This window comes from Balearica regulorum, chromosome 1, assembly GCF_011004875.1.
Source record: "Balearica regulorum gibbericeps isolate bBalReg1 chromosome 1, bBalReg1.pri, whole genome shotgun sequence".
Taxonomy (NCBI): domain Eukaryota; kingdom Metazoa; phylum Chordata; class Aves; order Gruiformes; family Gruidae; genus Balearica; species Balearica regulorum.
The window spans coordinates 206414752-206436538 of NC_046184.1; the positions used below are offsets into that span (position 1 = coordinate 206414752).

General features: G+C 44.0%; 1 protein-coding gene across 3 annotated transcripts in view; it reads left to right on the top strand.

Annotated features, from left to right (window-relative positions):
* Positions 1 to 1082: 1082 nt before the first annotated feature.
* Positions 1083 to 21787, top strand: part of MTMR2 (myotubularin related protein 2) — a 66427-nt gene continuing 45722 nt past the window's right edge. Inside the window, exon 1 of one of the 3 annotated variants that reach the window (XM_075742349.1) lies at positions 1083 to 1301. Coding sequence is in view for 1 of the 3 variants with exons in the window: in XM_075742346.1 (XP_075598461.1) it covers positions 1219 to 1301 (83 nt within the window). In the remaining 2 variants the exon portion in view is untranslated. Of the gene's footprint in view, positions 1302 to 14978; positions 15143 to 21787 lie in introns of those variants that run through there. The other 2 variants (XM_075742346.1, XM_075742347.1) reach the window with 2 other exon arrangements.

A 21787-nucleotide genomic window follows, 5' to 3' on the forward strand; every position in this document is an offset into this window, starting at 1 on the left:
TTTGAGGTAGTGCGTCAAACTGGGAGGTCCATTTGGACTGATGCACCTGACATCGGGTGCTCTCTTTACCAACAAGCAGGCCTTACTGGAAACCCACCTGCCTACTAACATGTTCCCAGCATTTCAGTTTCTTTGCCTCATCGGATTTTGCCAAAACAGCTGTGCATTTGGATAACACCTTCGCATCGAGTATGGGAGGCTTAAGATGCAGTTTCCCAGTGTTCATAAGCAATGCCAAGAGCTTTCCTCTTGCTCACTGAAGTGCTCCAATGCTGCAGAACACGATAGCGAGCTGTGACTGCAAAGCTTCCCGGGCACAAATCCTCACATATGCACATGAACTGCCAGCCAGGTAACCTTGTGAGCACAGAGGATCCGTGCCAGCACCCTGTGGACTCGTGTTGTTCTGACCTGCCATGTTCTGCAGCTCCTGCCCCATCCAGTTGTGGGATAAACTCAAAAGAGATTCTCAAGCAGATACGGGCAATTAAAAAATGCTGGAGCACAACTGGTTTTTATTATGGGTACACAACCCAGCACAAGAGGGGGTCTCAGCAGAGCCTCTAGCAGGCTAACCCAACACAAATAAGACGAGGACTTCAAGGGGCATACTTGAGAGAGACCATTTCCTTGCTCTTAGGAATGACCACCGTGCCCCTGGGAGTGAACCGGGAGCTGCCGCCTTCCCTTGGTTTCCAAGAGGCCCAAAAGGGAGATCCTGGCCAATTCTGCACCGCATGAACAAACACCTCTGCTCGCTGGCTGGCTCCCTCCATCTCTCACCCTCTTCTAGCTACCTAGGCTGGAGGGACGAGGAGTCCCCGGACCCCGGCCAGGCTGACGCTGCGGGAAGGGAGGCAGGAGTGCGCCGAGAGGATGTCAGCCTCAATCCCTTTCCCCTCCCCCAGGCGGCTGAGCTCGGCGGCCCAGCCACCTCCCTGCGTCCCTCAGGCCGGCTAGGGGAAAGAGCCGCACGATGACTCCGCCCCTCTCCCTGGCTGCCGGGACTGCGGGCTGAGAGGAAGGCAGCCCCGGGAGACACCAACGCCGTCGCTCCCTTCTCCGCAGCCGGCGGGCTCGGCCCCCTCCTGCCGCCCCGCCTCAGCCCGCCCTCCCCGCGCGGCACGCCGGGCCAACATGGCCGCTTCCCGCCTCGCCGGGTGCCCGCCGCTCGGCTGACAGACAGCCGCCCGCCCCGGGGCTGCCCCGCCGCCCGGCATGGAGGAGAGCTCCAGCTGCGAGAGCCTCGGCGCCGGGCGGGCGGCAGCGGCGCGGCCGCCCAGCGGCGACTCCCTCTCCAGGTAACGGCCGCCGCGCCATCGCCTCCCCCCGTCGCCGCCGCTCCCGGGGGGCAGGGGCCGGGCCGCCGCTGCCGCACTGCCGCGGGGCCCGGCGGCTTGAGGGGCCCGTCGTCAGTCAAGAGCCATCGCGGGGCGTGGGGGGAGAGGAAGAGGGCGACGAGCGGCCGGCAGGGAGAAGGAAACAGAGAGGATGGAGCTGGTGCCATTTTCTCCCTCTGTGGGCAGCAGGCTCTGGCGTCTCCTGCCGCCGGGTCTTGCCCTGGGAGGTGTCCCCGTGAGGTGTCCCGATGGTTAGGGTGGCTTCGGGGTGATGGTGCAGGCGTGGGCACCACTGAACTGCAGCCAAGCCGGTTTCTTTTACAGGCGTTCAGTCAGAGGAGGAGGTGCCACCCCCACCAGCCTTTCGATAAAAGCTCTCTAAATAACCAAATCTGTACTAGCTGTCTTTGGTACATACAGTGAATGGATTTAGGAAATCAATAGTGCAGGTGAGTTTTTGCTGGAAGGGCAGGGCACCAGGTTCCTTAGCCACTTTCCTGCATGCTACTGTTTCCAAGCCAGGCCTTACCCTGTGCTTTTTCAGTAACTAATTTCCTGGGGCGTGTTGAACATTTGTGGTTTTGTCCTCATAGCTTTTTCTGAGAGCTTGACTTTGCAGTCTGAATGACTTTTAATGCCATGTGGGTAATTTTCAAGGTCTTTAAGCCACAGAAGCTGAAAGGAGACTTTCCTGTTCCTCCCACCCTCCTCAGGCTATCGGTGAAGTTTGAATTTTGTGACTCACCAGCTGCCTTGCTTTGGCTGTGCGTTTGATGCAGGAGTGTGCAGTAGGGTAGCAGGGGAGGACGTTGGCTGATGGAGAGGGATGGTGGCATGGGAGGCTCTGGGTTTTGTGGTAGGTCCTGGGAGCGGGATGACCTGGTGGCTGAAGTTTATTCTGTCCCGTTCTGGCTGCCCTCGCCATGCCCAGGTCGTAGGATCACAGGGTAACTCAGGCTGAAGGGATCTCAGCATCCCTCTGTCCAGCCTCTTGCTCACAATAGGGACAGATCTGAGATCAGATCAGGCTGCTTTGTGGCTTTTACCCAGTCTGGTCCTGAAAACCTACAAAGATGGAGACTGCATGACCTCTCTGGGCAGCCCATCTCCATCTCCTGGATACTTTCCACATAGGCACTAGGGCTGCTTTTCAGTCCTCTGAAGCAGTCTCTGCTCCAGGCTCCCCCAGCCCCTCCTCACAAGAAGGTGCTCCAGCCCCACCATTCCAGCAGCACTTCCCTGAACTCCCTCCTGCTCATCAATGTATTTCCTGCACTGGTGGGCTAAAATCTGGCTGCAGTATTTCAGAAGTGCTCTAATGAGTGCCAAATAAAGGGAAGTCCTTCCTTGGATCTCCTGGCTCTGCCTCTGTTCTTACAGCCCAGCGTGCTGGTGACCTCTCTGCTGCCAGCATCTCTCTACTCCCATACTTGTTTTTTCCCTAGGTGAACCCCCAGGGCCTTTCCCACAGAGCAGGCAGTGCCCAGTTTGCACTTGGGCTTCTTCCTTCTTGAGTCCTTCATGACTCCTCATCCTCATTTCACCCTCCCTCATCAAATTGTTCTGTTTTCTGTATCGGTTTCCTTGTGCAGTTTACCTCTGCCCTGCCAGATGCCTAGAGACCTCTTTCCCCCTTACCTATCTGACCCAATATACTCTTCTTTTTCCTTCTGCATCAAGTTGGGCAGCTTGGACCCTCTGGAGATCAGTCACTGCAACAGACACAGGCCAAGGGACACAAAAGAGAGCTTAACTCAGAAGAGCTGGTGGCTACAAGGAATCTCCTGTTCAGCCTGTCAGCAGCATGCCCTGCACAGATGGAACCATTGGAAATTTGAGATGATAAATCTGTTTCTGTTGAGCATGCACAAGGCTATGTCCTCCAAGCCTTTTGAAGGCCCAGACTTGAGTAGATTTCTTGGGATGTAAAAAAGCTTATCCAAAAGCTTTCAGAATTTCAAGTCTCTGCTCCAACATCTAGAACTCATAGAAGAAAGCTAGCCATTTTTTTGATGTATTATAAACAAAATATATTTTTCTCTAGCCAGGTGTTAGAAATAGATAAATATTTTTCATGTGCAGTTATTAATTAAAACCCCCTCATCTGGAGTTTGTGTATGCTGTGAAACTTTTTAGTTGAAATGGATAAGATTAGGGCAAAATTGTAAGAAAGTAAAATAAGATTCTTGTAATGAGAGATGCCTGGTGACCTTCAGAATGTTTATTACCAGCTTCCCCTGCACATCTAGTGATACTTATGCACACACAAATAAATAATTTTCCTATGAATTGGACTGTAGATCCATTTTCAATTGGGTTTTTTAAGATTTTTTTTTCACTAAAGCTGTACTGCAGTCTGATTTTATGCATCAGAACAATCCCTCTGAAGCTAATGGGACTATTTGTATGCATTGAAATGCACTTATTTTCATCTCTGTGATTGTGGTCTAATAGCTAGACCAACTTTGAATTGTTAACCTATGGCTATAGAGATGTGACACATTTTCACTAAGTGATTTTGTTTAAAAAGGAAAAGTTAGATTTAGTGATGATGTGAGGAGCACAATGAATCGCTAGGGTGCTGTCATCAGTTTTTATAATCTGTTTTATTTAAAAGGAACAACAACAAAAAACCGAATAGAAGGCCACTCATACCAGATTCACAGTTACCTAGCAATGTGAAACCTTATTGAGTTGTAGTTGACTGAATTATTTTATGCAAGCTTTAGAAGACTTGGAAAGGTGTTAGTATCAAATATGTACAGCAATGCCTTATTTGGATTCTTTCAGCTCCAGCTCAGAAGTTAAGTGAGTTTCATATTTCTAGAGATACTTAAGATCTAACTCCTCAAGAAGACATACTTGATAGAGTTTACTTATACATGAGGTTGCTCACATGAATAAGTGCCTTAAAGAACATATATATGTTTATTTGTCTTTTAGTAATATACATGAGGTTGCTCACATGAATAAGTGCCTTAAAGAACATATATATGTTTATTTGTCTTTTAGTAATGTACATGAGATAGGGCAATAATAGCATTTGATAGTGAAAGCTGCTTTGATATTTTGATAGATCCTAGTAATGTGCAGTACCTGTGGTTCCTGAGTAAGAGATGGGAATAACTAAACAAATGTTACCTACTTTCTGTCCCAACTAGAAAAATATTTGAAAAACTCTGAGACTCGCAGTATAGCTGTTTGTACATGGTAAAAAAATCCCCAGCTCTATGTGGAAATACTCAGTTAGTTTCAAATGAGCAGGTCACGGCTAATTAACTCAGCTGCCCTCGCAGTTGTGCTGAAACAGCTATTCTACTTTACAAGTCTAAGCTGTCTCACCCAGTGCTAGTTTTGGGTGGCACAGCAACTCTCTGTTCTGCAGCTCTCTGTTTCCCAAAGGTTGATATTTAGGATGGAATTTACCCTTGCATCCTGCTTTCATGGAAGACAGGTGACCATGAGCCAACTACTCATAAAGAGCTGCGGTGGTATTTAACTAGCAGCTTGCAAGGAGCACTTGCGTGTCTGCACTGTCAGGCCAGGAACAACCCGTGAGACAGAAAGGAGTGAGGTAAAACATTGATTCTAATGTTTGATGAGCTACAGTACGGTTATGTCCAGAAGAACAAGCTTTACTCAGTGTTATAGTCTTTTTCATTGATAAAATGGCCTGGGGATCCTGGGTGGGTGATAAACATGTTTCAGCTGTGCTAGTTAATCAGAGTTTTTCAAAGACCACTCTTAAAATGAATTTGTAGGTAAAGTTTTGGGTGTTTTGTTGTTTTGGTTTTTTAAATTTGAAGTTGTGTATGGACCCTCTGACCTTTAGAATTCAAAGTAACACCCAGCAAAATTCTACCATAATCTTTCCTTATGTGAAAGGAAAGCCAGATAGAGCCATGTGTGACTCTAGCAGAACACATGACTTTAGGAAAAAGGTGATGTCAAACTTCAGATATTTACTTTTCATTAATGGTGATTAGGCATTTTGTTCGTGCAGTCTGTGTGATTATGTGCCATAGTTTCTGAATAAACATATATCTCTTTGTATTCCTCTGAAATGTTATCTGGAAAAGCATATTACAGTCCAGTCTGAACGATTCAATAAGATATCTAAAAGGCTTTCTGTTAGATCTGCTGAAGATTTGTATTGCCTGTGCAGAAGTGTGGAGGTGATTCTACTGTAAAGAAACTGCTGTAGGAGATGTCAGCGATACTTCAACCTCAGTATAAAATAAGAGAAAGAGAGAAGGCAGTGGGCAGATATTTCCTGCCAGCATGACTGTAGCGATGTTTGATGTTACCACTTTCTGCTTGCTTGTTACCACCTCTCTGCTGGTGGTTATCATCCACAGAGGTCTGCAGACACAGTGGATCCTGTGCATTGCACTTTTACTGAAGCATATGAGAATAATCATGCTCCTTGTCTTTATGTTTGCAGGGGTAACTCTGAAAACATAAACTCTGTGTAAATCAGTGCAGCAAGGTCTGTTGAAGCAATAGCTCAAGAGATACGAACTTCCTCCTTCGTCTCAAATAAAATCCTGTCAATACCTGGTCTGATTTAAGGCTAGGTTGAAAGAGTCCTTTCCCCACGGGGAAAGTGGTGCTGGAAGGAGTTGAGTCTGTAAGCTGTTGGCTGAGGAGGGCTCCCCGCACCACATTGCTACCAGATGTGTGAGATTTGCTGATTGAGTTGTTTTGTGATGAGTCATTGAAGTTAGACTTTGAAAGGGAAGATTTTAGCCAGTTCTGGTGTTCAGTGAAATGTGAGTAGCTGTCATTTTCCTCATGGGCTGCGAGAGCACTTCTTGCATTTGATTTCTTATACGTGTGAAGCAGGATTTCTCAAGAGTTGTTACCATTAAAGACAAGTACATTGCTGTCTGAGTGTTGACAATGGACTGGTTTTTGCATCTGTGAAACTTAACACCGTACCTAGAACCAATTAGCAACTCCATATGGGCTCATTATCTTTAATTTTAATATGTAGGTGATAATTTATAACACTTACTTGCAACTGAAGTCCATTCTGAGATAGTTTTTTTGTGTACTGTATATTGTGAAGATAAAGAGCAGTTTTGCCTGCTTATACATTTGCAAAGTGAAGAGAATCTTTTATTCGAGTCTGAGGATTTGGAGCATAAAATAATGAAAATAACATTCAGCCAAAAAGACTTCAGAGCTTTTAATTTATGTAGTCCACTTGTGAAGAGAAACTGTTGCCTTTGAAGAACTTGGGAATTGTTTTTAGTAGCAATCTTTGGCATGCATGCTTCAGCTCTTGCATTCGGCAGAAACCATTCCTACTTCTCTTAGAGTGTGAGACCTTCAGTCTTAGTTGTTTTGCTCTGTCAGGCACACACAGATCTCTTTGTCCAGGTGAACTGATCATTCAATAAAAGTGTATGTGTTTTTTTTAAAGTATATTTTCAAATTGAGAATATAAAATATAATGGATGCTCACCTGTTTCTTGTAATTAACGTATTGCTCTCAGGAATTTGAGGTGCCATCGTTCTAGCTGCTATACAGATACAGAAGACAATGATTTCTGTGTTGAAGAGCCAGGAACCAACTATTTAAAAGTGCCTAAGCCAGGACTACTCTATTTTTACTAATGCCTGGCGGGTAAGTTACCTAAGCTTTTGGATGTGCAGTCAAATGCTGAGACTCCTTGCTGAGAGATTGGGTGAAGACTGAGGAAGTCTAAGGATGAGATGAAAAACTGCTGTAGAGAGATGAGGCAAGATCTTACAGCTGGTGAGGAGTAAAACTAGGCTGAGAACATGACTCTCTTGGGTCCCATCAAGCACTGCCTTTTCTGAAGAGAGATGGTAATGTTATGTTGACTAACAGTCTATTTGCTAGACAGTTTTGCGTTGTTCCTTAACTACAGGCTGTTTACAACAGAGGCGCAATTACAAAACCTGAATTTTAAGATTGAGGATGACCTGATGATGTCAAATTACACAATTCCTATCTGTTACATGATTGTAATCAAACGTACACCAAAGGACATGCGTTACCAGAAACCTTAGTTGAGGAAAAAAACAGCAAACATACATTAGAAATGCATCATAAGCCTTCCAAAAGTCACTCTGATAAGGTGTTACATACAAGGAGTAGTTGTGTATTGGGTCTGGCTGGGATGGAGTTAATTTCCCCCACAGCAGCCCCACAGTGCTGTGCTGTGCATCGGTAGCCAGCAAGGTGTTGGTAACACACCGGTGTTTTGGCTGCTGCTGAGCAGTGCTGGCACACACCAAGGCTGTCTCTCCAACATTCCCCCTCAGCAGCAGGCTGGGGGTGGGCAAGATCTTGGGAGGGGACAGAGCCAGGACAGCTGACCCCAACTGACCAAAGGGATATTCCATACCATATGGCATCTGCTCAGCAATAAGATGCTGAGAGATAGGGGGAGCAACTGTGGGCATTCTTTTTTTTACAACATTTGTCTTCCGGAGCAACTGGCTATGCATACTGAAGCCCTGCTTCCCAGGAAGTGGCCGGACATCGCCTGCTGATGGGAAGTAGAGAATAATCTTTTACTTTTGCTTTGCTTCCACGTGCAGCCTTTTGCTTTATTAAACTGCCTTTATCATGACCCGTGAGTTTGGGCTTGGTTTTTTCCATCTTATTTTTTTCTTCCTTCCCTGTCCTGCTAAGAAGGACAGTGATAGAGCAGCTTGGCGGGCACCTGGCATCTAGCCAAGGTTAAACCACCACAAGCTGTAAAATGGGACATAAAGAAAAAGTTGTCCTGTTATTTGTTCATGGGAAGTCCATTCCACCATGAAGAAGAGGGTGACAGAAAGGTAAAGAAGTGCTTGGTTTGTAGAGACATTTGGGATGACCCAGGGAAATGATAATACAGAAGAGAGACTGTCACAATAATTACCCCGTCTTCATTTTTAACTAAAAAACATCTGTCTGTTTTATAGCCCCAGTAACTGGGAGCTAATTGAAGAAAACTTCAGTGAAAGACAACAAAAAAAATCAGGGGAACTTTTCAAGTATTTGTTTTTCCTTTTCCTACCTTCTGTAGTTTCTTTTGCCAGACAATGTTCTCACTCAGTAATTTTCCAGTAATTCCAAGGTAGCTCTCTTCCATGCTACTTTCTTGCTTCTCTGCTCCATGAATTCTTTTCCATTGCTTTCTAAGCCCTGATATATTTGATGAAGAGAAAGTGTTAGCAGTTTTCTAGTTCATAACCCCTTCAAGGTGATGTTCTAGTCATTTTGTTAGCTCTGCACAAATGCTCCCACTTTACAGATCTGGCCTTTCTGTAGTCTTCTGGCCATGGCTCCAGAATCATTAATGTTAGATCACCCAATGGTTCAAATTTGATCTGCATCAGGTGTGGGTATGTGATCATATTTCTGCTGAAACAGTTAGAAAAACATGAGTTTATGGGGCTTTTTTTTTCTTTGTTCTGGGAAGGTGGGCAACACCTGTTTAGAATAAAACATTTTTATCTGGATTTATTTACTGTGATGGAAAGAGACTATGTGCTTGTACACAGTATTATACTCAAAATCTTGTTCACGGGCAAAAAGGCAGCATGCCATTATATAGCAAAGAATTTATTGTTAGTATAACTGAAATTTTGGAAGTCTAGTCATTATTACTCAAGATGCAATTATTATTAAAAAAGAAAGAGTAATAACGTAGTTAAAACTGTCATACGTACAGATCTCAGTTTCTACCCTTCTTCCTGGTCTTATGCTCACCCCTCCCCTACTCCTCTGGGTCCCAAGGTTGCTGGTTTTATTCTGGTGGTGATGGGTGTTACAGCAAGTTAGCAACATCTGGAGTCCTTTGTTGTGAGAAGTGTGAGGTTCATGTTGACAGTTTCTTCTTTCCTTACTGTAGGATCCAGCTGGGATCATTTTAGTATGTTTGGTAAAACAACTTTACACCTATCTCTTTTTTTCATTGGTGGGCAATTCCACATTACATCTGATTTTTGCTATATATGGTTGCTATTATGGGTATTAGATGCTGTTTCTTTGTTCTCTTTGTTGCCTCTAAAACCAGTTTTGTCCAGCTCCAGGTCTGCATTTCTTTAACGGACCATTGGTGAGTTGTTTATAGCCGTGGTCTCCTGTGCCCCATCTCTTCTTATCCTGTGCCTGTACTCCTCTATGCTGCATCCTTTGTCTCCACTTCTCCCGGGGTCTGCTATCATACCAGGCTGTTGTATTTCTCCTTACAAAGTTATTACGTTAGTGGTAAATGTCTCATTCTATATAGAATAACTGCTTGTTACTGCTATATGTGCAAAACTGTGGTTGTACTATACATAAACAAAACCAAAACAAAATAGATACAGACATCTGGCCAATTACAGAAGTTTGTCACAACTAAACCAAGTAAAACAAAGCTCAGGTAGGCCAAGAAAAGTTCAAGCAAAGCAAGAGTAACAAACGTTGGTCTCAAGGCCTTGAAAATTCACTACAAAGCTTACAGCGTATGAAGAGCAATGGCAGTACTGAATGGCAGGGCTAAAGGTTAACCTGACTATATTTTTCTGAATGAAATTTAACTGGTGGATCAGATATACATCTGATCATTGCTTGGTGTTTTGTGAGCAAAGTGTTTGGTGTTTTGTTTGGGTTTTTTTTTTTTTCCCTTGGCACAAAAAGCACCAATATCTGAATTACTGAGCTCCTGAACCACAGCCTCATCCATACCTCCTGCCTTTAGTGAAAATAAAGCATCCGTGCTATTTTTATTGCTGTGTTAATAAATCCTATTGTTCATTTCAGTGATATCACTGCTATAACATGGTGGTCTTCTCAAAGAGAAAGATTGCACAGATAGGTAGTAGGACTAGCCTCATCAGCTGTTTCAGCTAAATCTGCCCATAAATGAACTGGAGCCCATGAATGAGTTGGTTACATATGGAAGATTATAGGGGCTGTCTGGCTGCTGTGGGGAGCAGATACTGAAGGTAGGGGCAGGTCACTGAAACCTGTAGTACCAGAGATGAGCTGCTGAAGGATTACTGTCAAAAATCAGTCATCAGAGTAGAGATTGGTTTAATGAGCTGATGGGATACCTTTAAGAAATCTCATTTGTCAGTAGAATACCTCTGATAAAGAAATGAAAAATGTGGGATCTTCTGCTCGCATTTTACCTGAGTTGACTTTTGGAATGGGCTGTTGTTGAAAATTCAGGCTGTGTCCTCCAGGTTAAGAATGGACATCCTACTTCTACACTGAAAACGAACCCTCACACCCAATGAGAGAGTCTTTCCCAAGGCTTTTGCTCAAAGGTGAAGAAGCATGCTACCAGAATGGTCATTAAATGCTGTGGCATGAGAAGAAGAATGTGGTGGGACTGTTTGTGGATGTGCTCAGGACTTGTGCCAGCAGAGCAGTCTTGGCCCTTCACTTGTTACCATCTGCTAGGCTACAGCTTCTGCTTGTCACTGCTGTCTCCAGCACCATGGAGGGACATCTTTCATCTTTTTTTGCTAAAACATATTCTGATTCTAGATTCCACCTTCTGCTTCCATCTTGCATAAAGAAAAATACAGGCACTGGATGAGATTTGTCTCATCTCACTGGACTGATAGAAATCTCTGCTAGTCTTTGGGTTTCTTTTTGTAGACAATGGGAAAGAGCGAGTCATCTCTGTTTCTCTGCAGTGACTGTAAGGAGAGCATACAGTGAGTAATTCAGATGTGACCATCTATGCAGAACTCCCTCCCAATCATTGCGGTAGATGCAAAAAGTGCATTGAATTTGGGTTGTTCTCCACTCAAAAAAAAAAAAAAAGGGAAGGAGCTATTTCCTAATTCATGTTATTGTTCTTTTTTTTTTTTTTTTTTTTTTTGCATGTTAACTAAATGTCCTGGCAACTGAGGAGAAAACAGATTTGTTGTCTGGTTTCTTAAGCCTGTTTCTTCATGAATGTGTGTACATCTGCCTTGTTTGTCCATTAATAGTTTTTGTAACATTTGGACAACTTTAACCATGTTTGACAGAGGAGTGAAAGTAATAACTTATGATGAGTTTTGTATTTAAACAAAGATGGAGATGGGAAGGGAGGCGATGTAAATTTTTTCCATTACAGAAAAAACTTCTTCCTTTTTCAACATTAGGGAATACCTAAATGAGAAAGATGTCACAAATATGCACAGATTCTCTTGGACAAGGCTTCTCTCAAGTTGGAAAAATACATAATGTTCTCTCATTTTGTGCATTTCCTTCTTTCCTGGTCTTTCTCTGGTGTCTGCAAAAGGCAGTGTTCAGTTGAAAACAAAAACCAAATACAAACTTCTCTGCCACAAGACACTCATGGAAACCAGGGCAGGTTATAGTTCAGATTGCCATAGCTCCATGTGAAGTGGGTATCTAAAACTTCCCCACCCTCAGTAGAGTCAATACACTCCACAAGTAATTCACCTGAACAAAGATAAGTGTCCACTCTGGAAGAACTGAATTGTCATCTGGGTTTCCATTGACTAAGTGGGAGCATAGACACCTGTGGTATCTGCCATCGGGAGCTGAACCATCCAGACCTCATTGATCCTACTCCTCTTTGAATTACTTGGGTTTTCACATGCACTGATTTCCGCTTGAGGAAGCAGAAGCGGCTGGAGGAAGTGGCTGTGGGTGATCTTAAAAGATTAGCCCTCATTTTGGATGCATGAGAACTGATGTGCAGAAAATCTTCAGATGAGCTTGTAAATTTTGTGTGCCTCATTTTGTTGTAAGGTGGAAGAATTCGAAAGACCTTTGTTTTCAACATGTACCCTACAACTGGCCAGTGGGGTGAATGAGTGTGCAGAGCCCTTTGACAAATCTGGGACTTACCAAAATCAATGGCTGCTGAGTCCTTTGGAAACTGGGCTTTGTATTTGGCCAATAAATGGGACTGATGCATGGGGAAACCTGGTCCCAAGTATGAGTGTTGAACCTGGGGACTTTGACTAATGGACCACAACCTTCAGAGGTGCTGGGCTGTCTGGAAGTTGTGACAAGATACAGGTACTCAGCATTCCTGAAAACATTCTGTGTTGTCAGCTTCAATTTCTGGAAATAAAGCTCCCAAATTATTGAACACTTGACTGACTTTAGCTTTGAGACTCTGCTAGGGACCAATTTTGTGCAGGGGCTGGGCTGCTGACAGGATATAGTTGTTCCCAGTCCTTTTTTGAGCGGAGTCTGGCAGAGCACACAGCCGCATAGTGTTTGTGAAAGCTTATCAAGGTGTTACACCACGTCAGTTTTGCTAGGTGATACAAGACTCTCCAGATTGGCTGTATTTAAATATTCTTTCCTCCTTCTTTTGATCATTCCCAGTATGGAACAGCTAATGTCATTGATGAGTAAATTGCTGGTATTTTTAATTCCTGTGGGTGTTTGGTTTATTGGGGTGAGGGGGCTGTGGTGTGTGTGAAAGAAAATCAGAACATTTAACAATACATGTTACGTTCTAACTAAGGTGTTTTTTAAATAGAGAAATAGGTAGGAATCTAAAGAAAAACTGAGACAGCACATGAACTGTGGGAAGTATACATATATTTGGTTAAACTATATGTAGCTGGTTCTTAGTATATAACTAGAAATTAAGGCACTGCCAGAATACAAATAGTAAAAGGGATGTAATATCTGTCTTTTTATCCAGTTCTCCTTTCTGTCCTAAGGTGAGTAGTTACTAATGTAGGTATTATTTCTATTTCTTTCCTTAATCAAGTTAATAGGTTTCTTCTAAAAAAACCCAATAATTAACCAGCAAACAAAAGATTTGATACTCTGTATTGGTTTCTATTTTTTCTGCTTCTCCTTGCTCTCAGACTCTGGAGTTATTGCAAGTTATCATGGCACTGTCTGAATTTGCATCAAAATCCTGACAATTTTTTACTTGTATGTTTTTTCTCTGGCTTGATATATTTTAAATGAAGGGGTGGAAGTTTATATAGTAAATATAAATGCTTGTAAACGGCAAGAGTGGTTTTGAATTGGATGTAGGATTTTCATAATGACTTGACTGCGTTCAAAGTACCTGTGGAGACAGATGTTGCCAGCCCTCTTTCTCCTGTGGGGTGGCACTAGTAAATCTGAGGTTGCTCTGATGTAGGAGATAGCAGCACCATCCAGGTCTCTTACACAAAATATCCCAAGCCCTGGACTTGTCTTCTTCCACAGGTAGAGCTGAGACACTGGTGTCTTGTAGCACCAGGAAACACTTGAATTGGAATTCTTGAGATGCCTTTTTGCTGGAGGCAGTCACGCTGCATGGAGAGCTCCTTGCCTGTGGTCTGTCCTGGCTGCTGCCTGGGCGGTTTGGGGAAGAAAGCTGCAAGTCAGGACATGTGCTGATTCATCATGGCCCGGAGAGATCACTTGCCAGACGTTCCGTCAATGAGTGATCTCCCGAATGGCTTTCTCTCTGTCACTGTGCAGCACATCTTCAACCATCTGAAGCCTGAGGTGCTGGAACTTCTCTCTGTCAGCCATGGGGTTTTTTGACTTAGAAATACTGTTTTCTCAAGGGGATCTTCTTCACTTTTAGTTTGGTCCTGTCTGCCACAGCATCATCTATTTGAAAACAAAGGCTCTTGCTCCTTCTGAACAACCCCAACTGATCCCAAAAAGCATAGCAATAACCTAATGCATGGGAAGGCGCAGAGAGGAGGGAGCACTGTTCTAGCAGGTGACCTTGTGTTGATGGTAAGCAGGGTTGCATTTTGAACCCTTCTTCACCTTACAGTCTTCATTTATTTCCAACGCTAAGGGTCTGTCTTGGTGATTGGAAACTCCAAAGCTGTGGAGCACAGACCCACACCTATGCACCGTCTCCGGGAAATCTGTCAAACCTTCCTCCCAAGCCCTAGGGCAGAGCCAGAACAGCTGTGCTGCCTTTCCATCACGTCTCACCTGGAGGAGTGGGGTTGCTTGCCTTGCCCACCACTCACTGCCCAAAATACTAGTGCTGCAAGTGAAGGCACTTGTGCTAGTGGTGGATTTTGCAAGCCAAACTCTTCCACTCAGAGCTGTAATCAGACAAAAGTACTGGATTATCAGCCTGCTTTCAGGAGGTAGTAAGTAATTTTGGCCTTTCTAATATGGGCTGAAATTTAGTTGGTGAAACAGAGGGGAAAGTGCCTAACAACTTCTTGAAAAATACTTCTTTTTTTTTTCTTTCTTCTAGCTGAGCACCATCCCATACCAGCCTGGAGCTTATTAGAAACCTAACTCCCCTTTTGTTCCTCTTGTGAATACAGAACGTTTTGTAGTTATCTTCCACGTGCTGATCAGAGGATATTGGTTCAGACCTCTCATAGCTGCTGTTCTTCCTGTTTTTTTACCTTCTGGGTTGTTTGACTCATGAAAGCATGATACTGTGGGCTGCTCGCTGTTATTAATTACGTGCTGCATATTGGTTTGTCTTTGGGTGTTGGCTTTCTATTCTCGGAATCTTGCAAATATTTTAAACAATCAGCCTATTGTTTAGCAAGTGCTCTACACGCACTGTAGGCCTTTTGTGAATTTCTGTTTAAAAAAAATAAGAGAATGACTAATGGAGCACGAACGGTGCTTGTGACACTGTAGTCCATTGTGTAACTATTGAGAGCAAAATTTGCATTCCTAGAAAAGCTTGTTCACGGTCAAAATATAGGACATTCTCTTTATGGCTCATGGGAAAACATGTACTATATATTCAGCTCAGGATGCTTCTGAGAAGGATCAACTTTTAAAAAATGACATTTTCCTCCCTTGGAACGTTGAAGTCAGACTGAGACCCGGCTTTGCTTGGCAACAGAAGTGAATCTTTTTCATTCAGGCAAGTGGTGTGGGGGGCTATTTTAGGTCTGTCACACATATGCACAATGATTTGTTTGCTGAAATGGCTTCTTTTTAAGATGTTGTTAAGCTCTGACATTGCCAGCCCTTTTGAATGGAGAGGGTACATTATTACATTATGTAACTGTCTGCCTCCTCTGAATGCCAGAGGAAGCCTGGCAGTTGGTGCTTTTCTTTCCTTCAAAAGCATATTTGTTTATGGCTTCCCTCCCCCACCCCCCAAGATTGTTACAGGTCAAGCAGAGGTTAAAGTGGGATCCTTATAAGTGTTTAGAAAAATTGTGGGTTCAGTGTACTTCCAAAATGTAGCAACTGTCTGTCCTGCGTGTGCCTAAAAAGAGGATACTGGGTGTTCTGGGAGGGTAACGGTGCATCTCATGTATGCTATAGGTAGTTTCTTTTGGTACTTGTCTGAGTAGAATAAGCCTGTTTTGGTTTTCTATTTTGCTGTGAAGAATTAAGATTGAGTCACTGCTCGCTAGAGATACTACTCCTTTGTCCGTCCATGTAAGCTCTTCAGGAAAGTTGCTGTTAATATGAGCATGTGCAGTGCCAAGCACTGTGGGATTCCTGTCCTGGGAGAGATGGTGTTAAGAAGCTAAAACTTAATTTACAGCGGCAGAGCCTGTTACAGCCCTGTGGTGGAATGGAAGCCAGTGCAGAACACCCAGCTCCTGCGGCAAGGCCTTGGTTCGGTCAGATGCCAGCCACGCTTTCAAGTGCTTGCCCAAAGAGGGGTGTACGAGGGACTTCTGAATACCCTTGGGGGGTGTGTGTGTATATATATATATATGCAGATAAGGACTATGGGGACCACTTAGCTTTAGCACAGATCCACAGATTGCTGCTGTAAATGGGAGAGCCTGATGTGGGCAGCAGCTGGATTTCCCAGGCCAGTTCAGCGGGTACTAGCTAAGACAAAGTCATATTCATGGGGAACAAGCACCAGTTTGTCTCCCTCTGCTCTGATGTGACCCAAAAGCTTTTTCAGTATTTCTTTTTCCTTCTCTGAACAGGAGTGTTGAAAGTATTGAGGAGGGAGAGTTGTCAGCTTGAGTTTGGGAAGTGAGCGGGGAGTGCTCAATACCTCTGTGTCGTTATACTTTTAAGAGAAGTGCCCGAGTGCTGCAGGTGCTCCTATTCGTGGCCCTGCTGTAACTTTGAACCAATTGGATCCTGCTCTCTTGGCACTTGAAGCTTCCAAATTAAATTGTATTTGCCACTAGTCATCATTAATTTGCAGTTTTCACCTTGATTAATTTTTAGGAATGTACCTAATGAGAAACTTTTACAAAAACAGGAAGAGAGGAAATGGAAATTTGCCCTCTGCAGTGTTTTTCTCATTTATGACCTCTGCGGTTGAAACTCTATCACCCAGTGGTGCATTTTATCACCTGTTTTCCATGTCAGTTCAGTGACTATTGAAACAAAACATTCAGTTTGATACAGAAGAAATGGTGTGAGCAGCTCATGCCAATTACCATCTGAGTAATTGGTACACCTCTGCAAGCAATGAAGCAGCTACTTGTGCTGGCAAGGAAGGAGTATTCATAAAGAAGGTGCTTGAGAGCTGACTTATATCATCACTGACTGCATTTTGGTTGTGTTATTTATAGGAGTGAGCCAGGTCAGTATTTTAAGATGTTGGTACAAAAAAAAAAAAAGTGTCCTCGAGCCTTATGTATATGCTGTAAATAAAATGGCATATTTTCCAGGGATGTGTTTTCCTCCCGTCCCATCAGTTTTTCCAGAGTTCTGGGTGTTAAACTCAGACATAGTCATGGGGTTTTTTCTTTTCTTTTTCTTCCCCTTTTGTTGTCCTCTTTATTGAGCAAGACAAAGGTCTCTTCCTCAGTTTTCAAAGTCTGAACAAGTGTCTTCAGAAATTAACAGTAGTTTCTCAGGGAGTTGCCACCCATACAATTATAGAATGGTTTGGGTTGGAAGGCACCTCAAAGACCATCTAGTTCCAACCCCCCTGCCATGGGCAGGGACACCCTCCACTAGACCACGTTGCCCAAAGCCCCATCCAACCTGGCCTTGAACACTTCCAGGGATGGGGCCTCCACAACCTCTCTGGGCAGCCTGTGCCAGTGCCTCACCACTCTCATGGTAGCTAGTCCCCTTTTGCACAGGATTGTTTCTTTTCTTTAGGAAGGTGTATATGTGTATACTTTTATATTCTTGCTGAACAGAAGTATAGTAGAAGGAATACACGTGTATACTTTTTATGGTCTTGCTGAAGAGAAAGAGGCACACCTTTAAGATGCTTGCTTGGAAATGACTGTTCTCAGCAATTACAAGCTGGGATGGTTTAGCAGGATCATCCCTTAAAGTAATGTCATGACCTTTGTCTCAAGTTTTGCCAAATGTTGTTGTGGTACATGAATTGGTTGTCCTGACTTTCTTCTTGAGTCACATGGCCTGAGAGAGGAGGTTGTATAGTGTGGTTGTCCTTAGGCTGACGTTCACGGAAAGCTCTTCAAAGAGATCTCCTAGGAGTTTTCCTTCCTGTGGAGGGTGGGGACAGGGAAGGAAAATAGTCTCTTTTTAGAGTACAAAGAACGTTGTATTAAATTTCCTACAATAGGGGTAAGGATACAGGGAGGAGAACTCAGTCCTGCATAAATGATGCATTTGTCTGCATCAGGTGAAAGTTGTGGGGCTTCACGGTTTGATTTGGGCGCTTCCTTTGCATCTCCGTGCTTATCTTCTACCTGACCTGAGTTCACTGTGTCACTCTCAGGCCCTCAGGCAGTCAAATTGCTGTCTTCAGAAGCAATTGTGCTTTCTCCTTCCAGGGAAAACTGTTGCTTACCTACTCCAGGCAAGCAATAACTTCATATTCAAACTCTTTCTGTAACAGTTGGCAAAACAAATGCCAACTACAAGTTTTTATTTCTTTTCCTTGGCTTTCTTAGACAGCATGTTTTTTAGATTGCAGGGGTCTGAGGGTAGAGATTGCCTCGGATGGCTTTGGCAGATGCCATTTAATGGCACTTTTAAGTGACTTAAGACTTCATCACTGCTTTCCCCAAAGTATTTCCCCTGCACCTTCATAGTTTAATGGTGTAAGTTTGCGTGTCTCAGACACTTCTGTTTGCAGCTTCTTTACATCTTTGTTGACAGTTTAAGCTAAGTGCACTGGCATACCTTCAATTCTGCTATGGATGCAGTAAAACTTTCAATTGCCTGAACAAGAATCACCAGAGGGCATCTGTCTGAGTCTGAATTATGTTTGAAAACCATCTGGCATGTTGTGGAATAGTCTTAATAATAACAATGAACACTTTATCAGGAGCTGAGTCACTGTGCTTTGTTTCCATTGTAATTCTCTTATTAGTTGCATATATGTATTCCATATAGCCAAGGGGTTAATACTGCGTGCAGATACTGTACAAGACCATTGTGCTGACAGCCCTCATTTGGACTCATTTATCGTTCAAAATCTGCCCATAAGAAATACATTTAAATAATAAAAATAATTACTAAGATGAAAGACATATATCAGTGTTAATTGTATCCTAAACCTGTTTGCCACTTCTGCATGGGCAAGAAGGAAGGAGAGGAGATGTCGGTCACAGGAGTAAAGTGCTTTCCCTGGAGGTGCTTTTGAACTGTTATAGGGGTCTCTTAGGGCACTGAACACAGGCATCCATCAGCAAGAGCACTGTGGACCTGCTGGGCCTGAAGCATGGAAAGCGAAATGCTCCAGGAGGTCCTTGGTCCTCACAGGTTCCTCACAGGAACATCGGCACTCGCTTTCTTTCCTGTAGGAAGAGCTGAAAGTATTTTGTGAACCTGAGTACGTGTTTCCTAGAACCTTAATGAGGTTCAGAGATAATATCGTTATTTTGCACGTTTATGGAGTTGTTTTGAACCAGACCTTCAGCTAGCGGTGACTAGCACAGCTCCCATGATTTTTAACCCTTGCTGAAATCCTGCCAAACCTACCTGCGTTCTCAAGTGTTTGTCAGATGCCACCGAACCCAGCAGTTATGTCTGACCGTCGTGCCCTTGCCATCACTCAGATTTGCTCTGGGTTGTCTTATTGGTGGAACACAGGTGTTGGGGGTATGTCCCTGTGAGAACAGAGCATCCTCGGTGGCATCCTCAGCATTTTAGACTGACACCAGAAGTAGCCTGTGATGCTGCCAAAAGCATTGTACAAGGCAGCTTTAACTTTACATTAGCAAAAGCTGGGTTAATGTGCAGAAGCTATGACAGAAGCAGGAGTAAATGATTTGCCCAAGATGATGCAGAAGGGCTGGTGGCAAAGCATGGAGGCAGCTCTGGTCTCCTTGCTCTGAGTTTGCGTGTCGGCCCCAGAACGCTCTCCCCCTTTCCCCACCCAAAGGCATATGAAACTGCATGGTTTGAGGATCTTTCCTTTTGCATTGGCAGCAGAGGAGAGCTTGAAGTTGACTAAACTACTGAAGCTAATAAACTTCTCATGTGCACGCAGGGACATCAGTTTAATTAGTTTGCAAAGCAGTGGAGCTGGAGCTGCGCAACTGCCTGACGACGATAAGAGGAGGGAGCCGCAAGCCAGCAGCGTTTCGGTTGTCTGCTCCTTCGTTACATCTCAGCTCCCTATAAATGATGGATGAGGAGAACAGCGGCAGCGAGCCAAACGTATGCAACCTATGCATACCGTGCAGAGCTGCATAATCCAAGCGGTATTGTTCCCTGTATGTGCAGGTGGTGCTTCCCAAAAGCTCGCGCTGCTGTTGCTGGAGGGAGGCTTCACCGGTGGTTTCTGCGGGAGCAGAGGGACGCTGGTGCGGGGAGCTTTTGAAAATCCATTTCTAAAATGCAAATGCTTTCCTTCATTAAAACCCACTTGAAGCCAACCGTGATCAACAAACACAAAACACTTTCACAGCTCAGACATAATGTGGATTATGGTTCTCCTTTTCTTTTTTTTTTTTCTGCGTAAAGCAGTTTGCCCCTCAGCCTGCCGAAGTGAAATGAATCAAGAATTTCATAAAAATCTTTGGTCAGCAATGATTAGGTAATTGTTGTTTGTGTATTAGGTAGACACTGAGAATCTATGAGGGCAGACAAGTTGTGTAAGCAGAAAAACTGGTGAAATTTTGATCCTTTTGTTAGCACTCTCCCTCCCTGGGAGCTGTTAAGAGCAGGTTAGACATACAGGTCTCAGGAATTGTTTGGGTGTAGCTTGTCCTAGCTTGGAGGCAGAGAAACTAGCACACTCCATTAAACCTTTCCAGCCTTTCCAGCTCCCTTTACTGTGACTAAAGGATGTGAAGTTCTTGATGCCAGTGCTTCTATTAATAGGTTGCCATGTTCAGTGGTTTAGCGATGTGCGATGTTCACTCAGTAAGCAAGCTGTCGTGTGTGGTGCACACGGGCCAGGTTAGCTGCTGGTGTCCCCCTTGCTTAGTTATTTACATCTGTGCTAAATGACTTGTAAACTCAGCAGAGTGGCTGACCTGTAAAATGCATTTAAATACACAAAATTCTGGGCCCTGAAAGAGGAGGGAGCTCAAAGGCATGGCTCCTGGAGGCTTACTCTGAGCCTCTGGCTCCCCCGGCTGGAGCTGGTGCGGGAGAAGGGATGGTGGGGACCCAGAGTTGTCACCCAGTGATAAAGGCATCTACAGTATCTGCTTTGTCTTCATTGATAACTTTAAATGCCACCTCCTTATGGGTTGCTGTACAGTAAACTGGTGCTGTTTTGTGGAATGATTAAATGATACGTGATTCTTTTTTTTTTTTTTTACATGCTTTTAAAAATCAAATTAATTAAACAGTCGCAAACATGAGAGGAACGCTTGGAAGATGAAGGCTGACCATACAGAAACCAAAGGAGTTTCAAAGGAACACACCCAGGGATCTGAGTTTGTTTAAGTAAAATATTGTAAAAATGTGGGTTAGTGCTAAGCCTAATTTAGCATGCCTGCAGGCTGCTGTGCATGGAAGTGCTCTCAGCCTTCCTCATCATCTCCAGATATGGATTCCCTCCCTCTCCATGCACTGCATCTGATATTTATACGGCCATGTAATGAATCCAGTCAGCCCTATTCTCCAGCAGAAGACTCTTTTCATGTTTATTAATAGTTTACTGCCCCGCCAGATCAGCAAATTGAACCATGCATCCCGCAATGCTTGTCCAGTGCAATGGAGATGGCAGTGGTGTGCAGCCCAGGTTGAGAGGAGGACGAAGAGAGGGGAACATGAGCAGCCTATGCAGCAGCAGCGTACGCTTTATATCAATTTTGTTGTAATGTGAAACTGTACACAAATTCAGCGTATGTGTGAGGCCCTTTGATCCGTGAGAGGAGGAGGCTTTGCAGATTCAATTCTTGTTATTTTAGTGTAAGGTTATTTTCCATCTGGGATGGAGACTCTGGGGCTGCTGCAGGGTGAGCAGCGTTGGGTGCACAAGTGCCACTGGCCATCCAAAATGATGTGAGTTTACCCAGCAACACCGCAAGAGTTGAGCAGGTTGGAAAGCTGAGTGATTAGCTGTTGAACCGTGTACAAGGGCATTCAGTTGAATTGTGCTATTCAACTGGCACACCAGTATCATTTATTTTAAATAATTTTTTACTGTTCCCAGAGGGTTCCATTTCTAAGTTTCTACTTTGTAGGATGAGAG